A 1,185-nucleotide genomic window follows, 5' to 3' on the forward strand; every position below is an offset into this window, starting at 1 on the left:
ATGAAGACCTCTTTGCTCACATTTGGTGCCCTTCTCGGCCTGGTCTCGGCCCAGAATGCCGTCGTGCACAACCACTGTACCACCTCCGTTTATGTGCAGTCGTTCCCTTATGATGGCAGCGCTCCCGGTCCTCTCACCACAGTTCCCAAGGGAGGAACTTACTCCGAGAAATTCAAGGCGTCTGGCTCGGTACGCTATTCCTTTCTATCCGTCAATCAACAAAATATTCCTTACAGCGAGAGAGACTGACAAGAGATGGAATGCACAGACCGTCAAGATCGCAAAGACCAAGACGCTGGATAAGCCTCTCTTCTTTGGCTATTCTTTCTCTTCTAACCCGGACTACGCGTACTGTGAGTGTATCCAAACTATCTGCTAGTTAAGAGAGCCCTGTATTAACAAATCCATCCTTTAGATGAGCTGAGCACGGAATGGGGCAACCCCTTTGCAGCGAATCCCAACTCACTCAGTCCCGGGGATGGTTGTGAGGTCTTTGACTGCGCGGCCAATGATGCCGCCTGCTACAGTACCCCGGCTCATAAGAAGGTCTATGGATGTCCTCAGCCCGTTACTCTGACGGCGGACTTGTGTCAGTGACCCTCTCGCATGTTCTCCGTAATGCTGTCTCTCTTGTTTCCTTGTTACTATCTCGGCTTGTCACTGCCCGCCCTAAGGATAACTTAGTGAGAATGAGACAGGCATTGATCATGATACTAGCACTATATGGGATAATATAAATAATTATAATAAAAGACAAATCCAATACACAATCTCAATGATAGTAGTACCACAGGTGGAGTTGGCAAAACGTGGCCGCAGATCCGCGCCGAATCCGCTCCAAACATCTGCGGTGCGGGGATTTTTTCAAATGTCAGAATCTGCTGCAGATTACGGATCCTAGGGTCCCGATCCATGGATATCCATGGATATCCCGTTTGCTGCGGATTTAGTAGTCTATCCACACCACACTAAATGGATAATCCATGTTATATAAATACTAGCGTGTATTATAGCTAAATAAATTTAGAACAATATAAAAATAATATATATAAATTATATATATCGACAACTGTTCCCCGTGAGACCAGATAACATTGAGTCTATAACCAATCTGTAATGCTTCTCTGATAATGGTAGATAATTGATGTAGAAGCCAGGAAACTTCAGTTTTCCGATGATATGGAT

General features: G+C 45.4%; 1 protein-coding gene across 1 annotated transcript; it reads left to right on the forward strand.

The window, feature by feature from the left end:
* On the forward strand, window positions 1-597 carry KD926_006449 (uncharacterized protein; the record flags this gene model as incomplete). Its single annotated transcript, XM_053099436.1, has 3 exons — window positions 1-189; window positions 269-353; window positions 416-597. The coding sequence occupies 3 exons, from the start codon at window positions 1-3 to the stop codon at window positions 595-597; spliced, it is 456 nt and encodes a 151-aa protein (XP_052956884.1).
* Between the last annotated feature and the right edge of the window lie 588 nt (window positions 598-1,185).

This window comes from Aspergillus affinis (genome assembly GCF_023601865.1).
Source record: "Aspergillus affinis strain CMG 70 chromosome Unknown NODE_33_length_288726_cov_88_254756, whole genome shotgun sequence".
In the NCBI taxonomy this organism is placed as follows: Eukaryota; Fungi; Ascomycota; class Eurotiomycetes; order Eurotiales; family Aspergillaceae; genus Aspergillus; species Aspergillus affinis.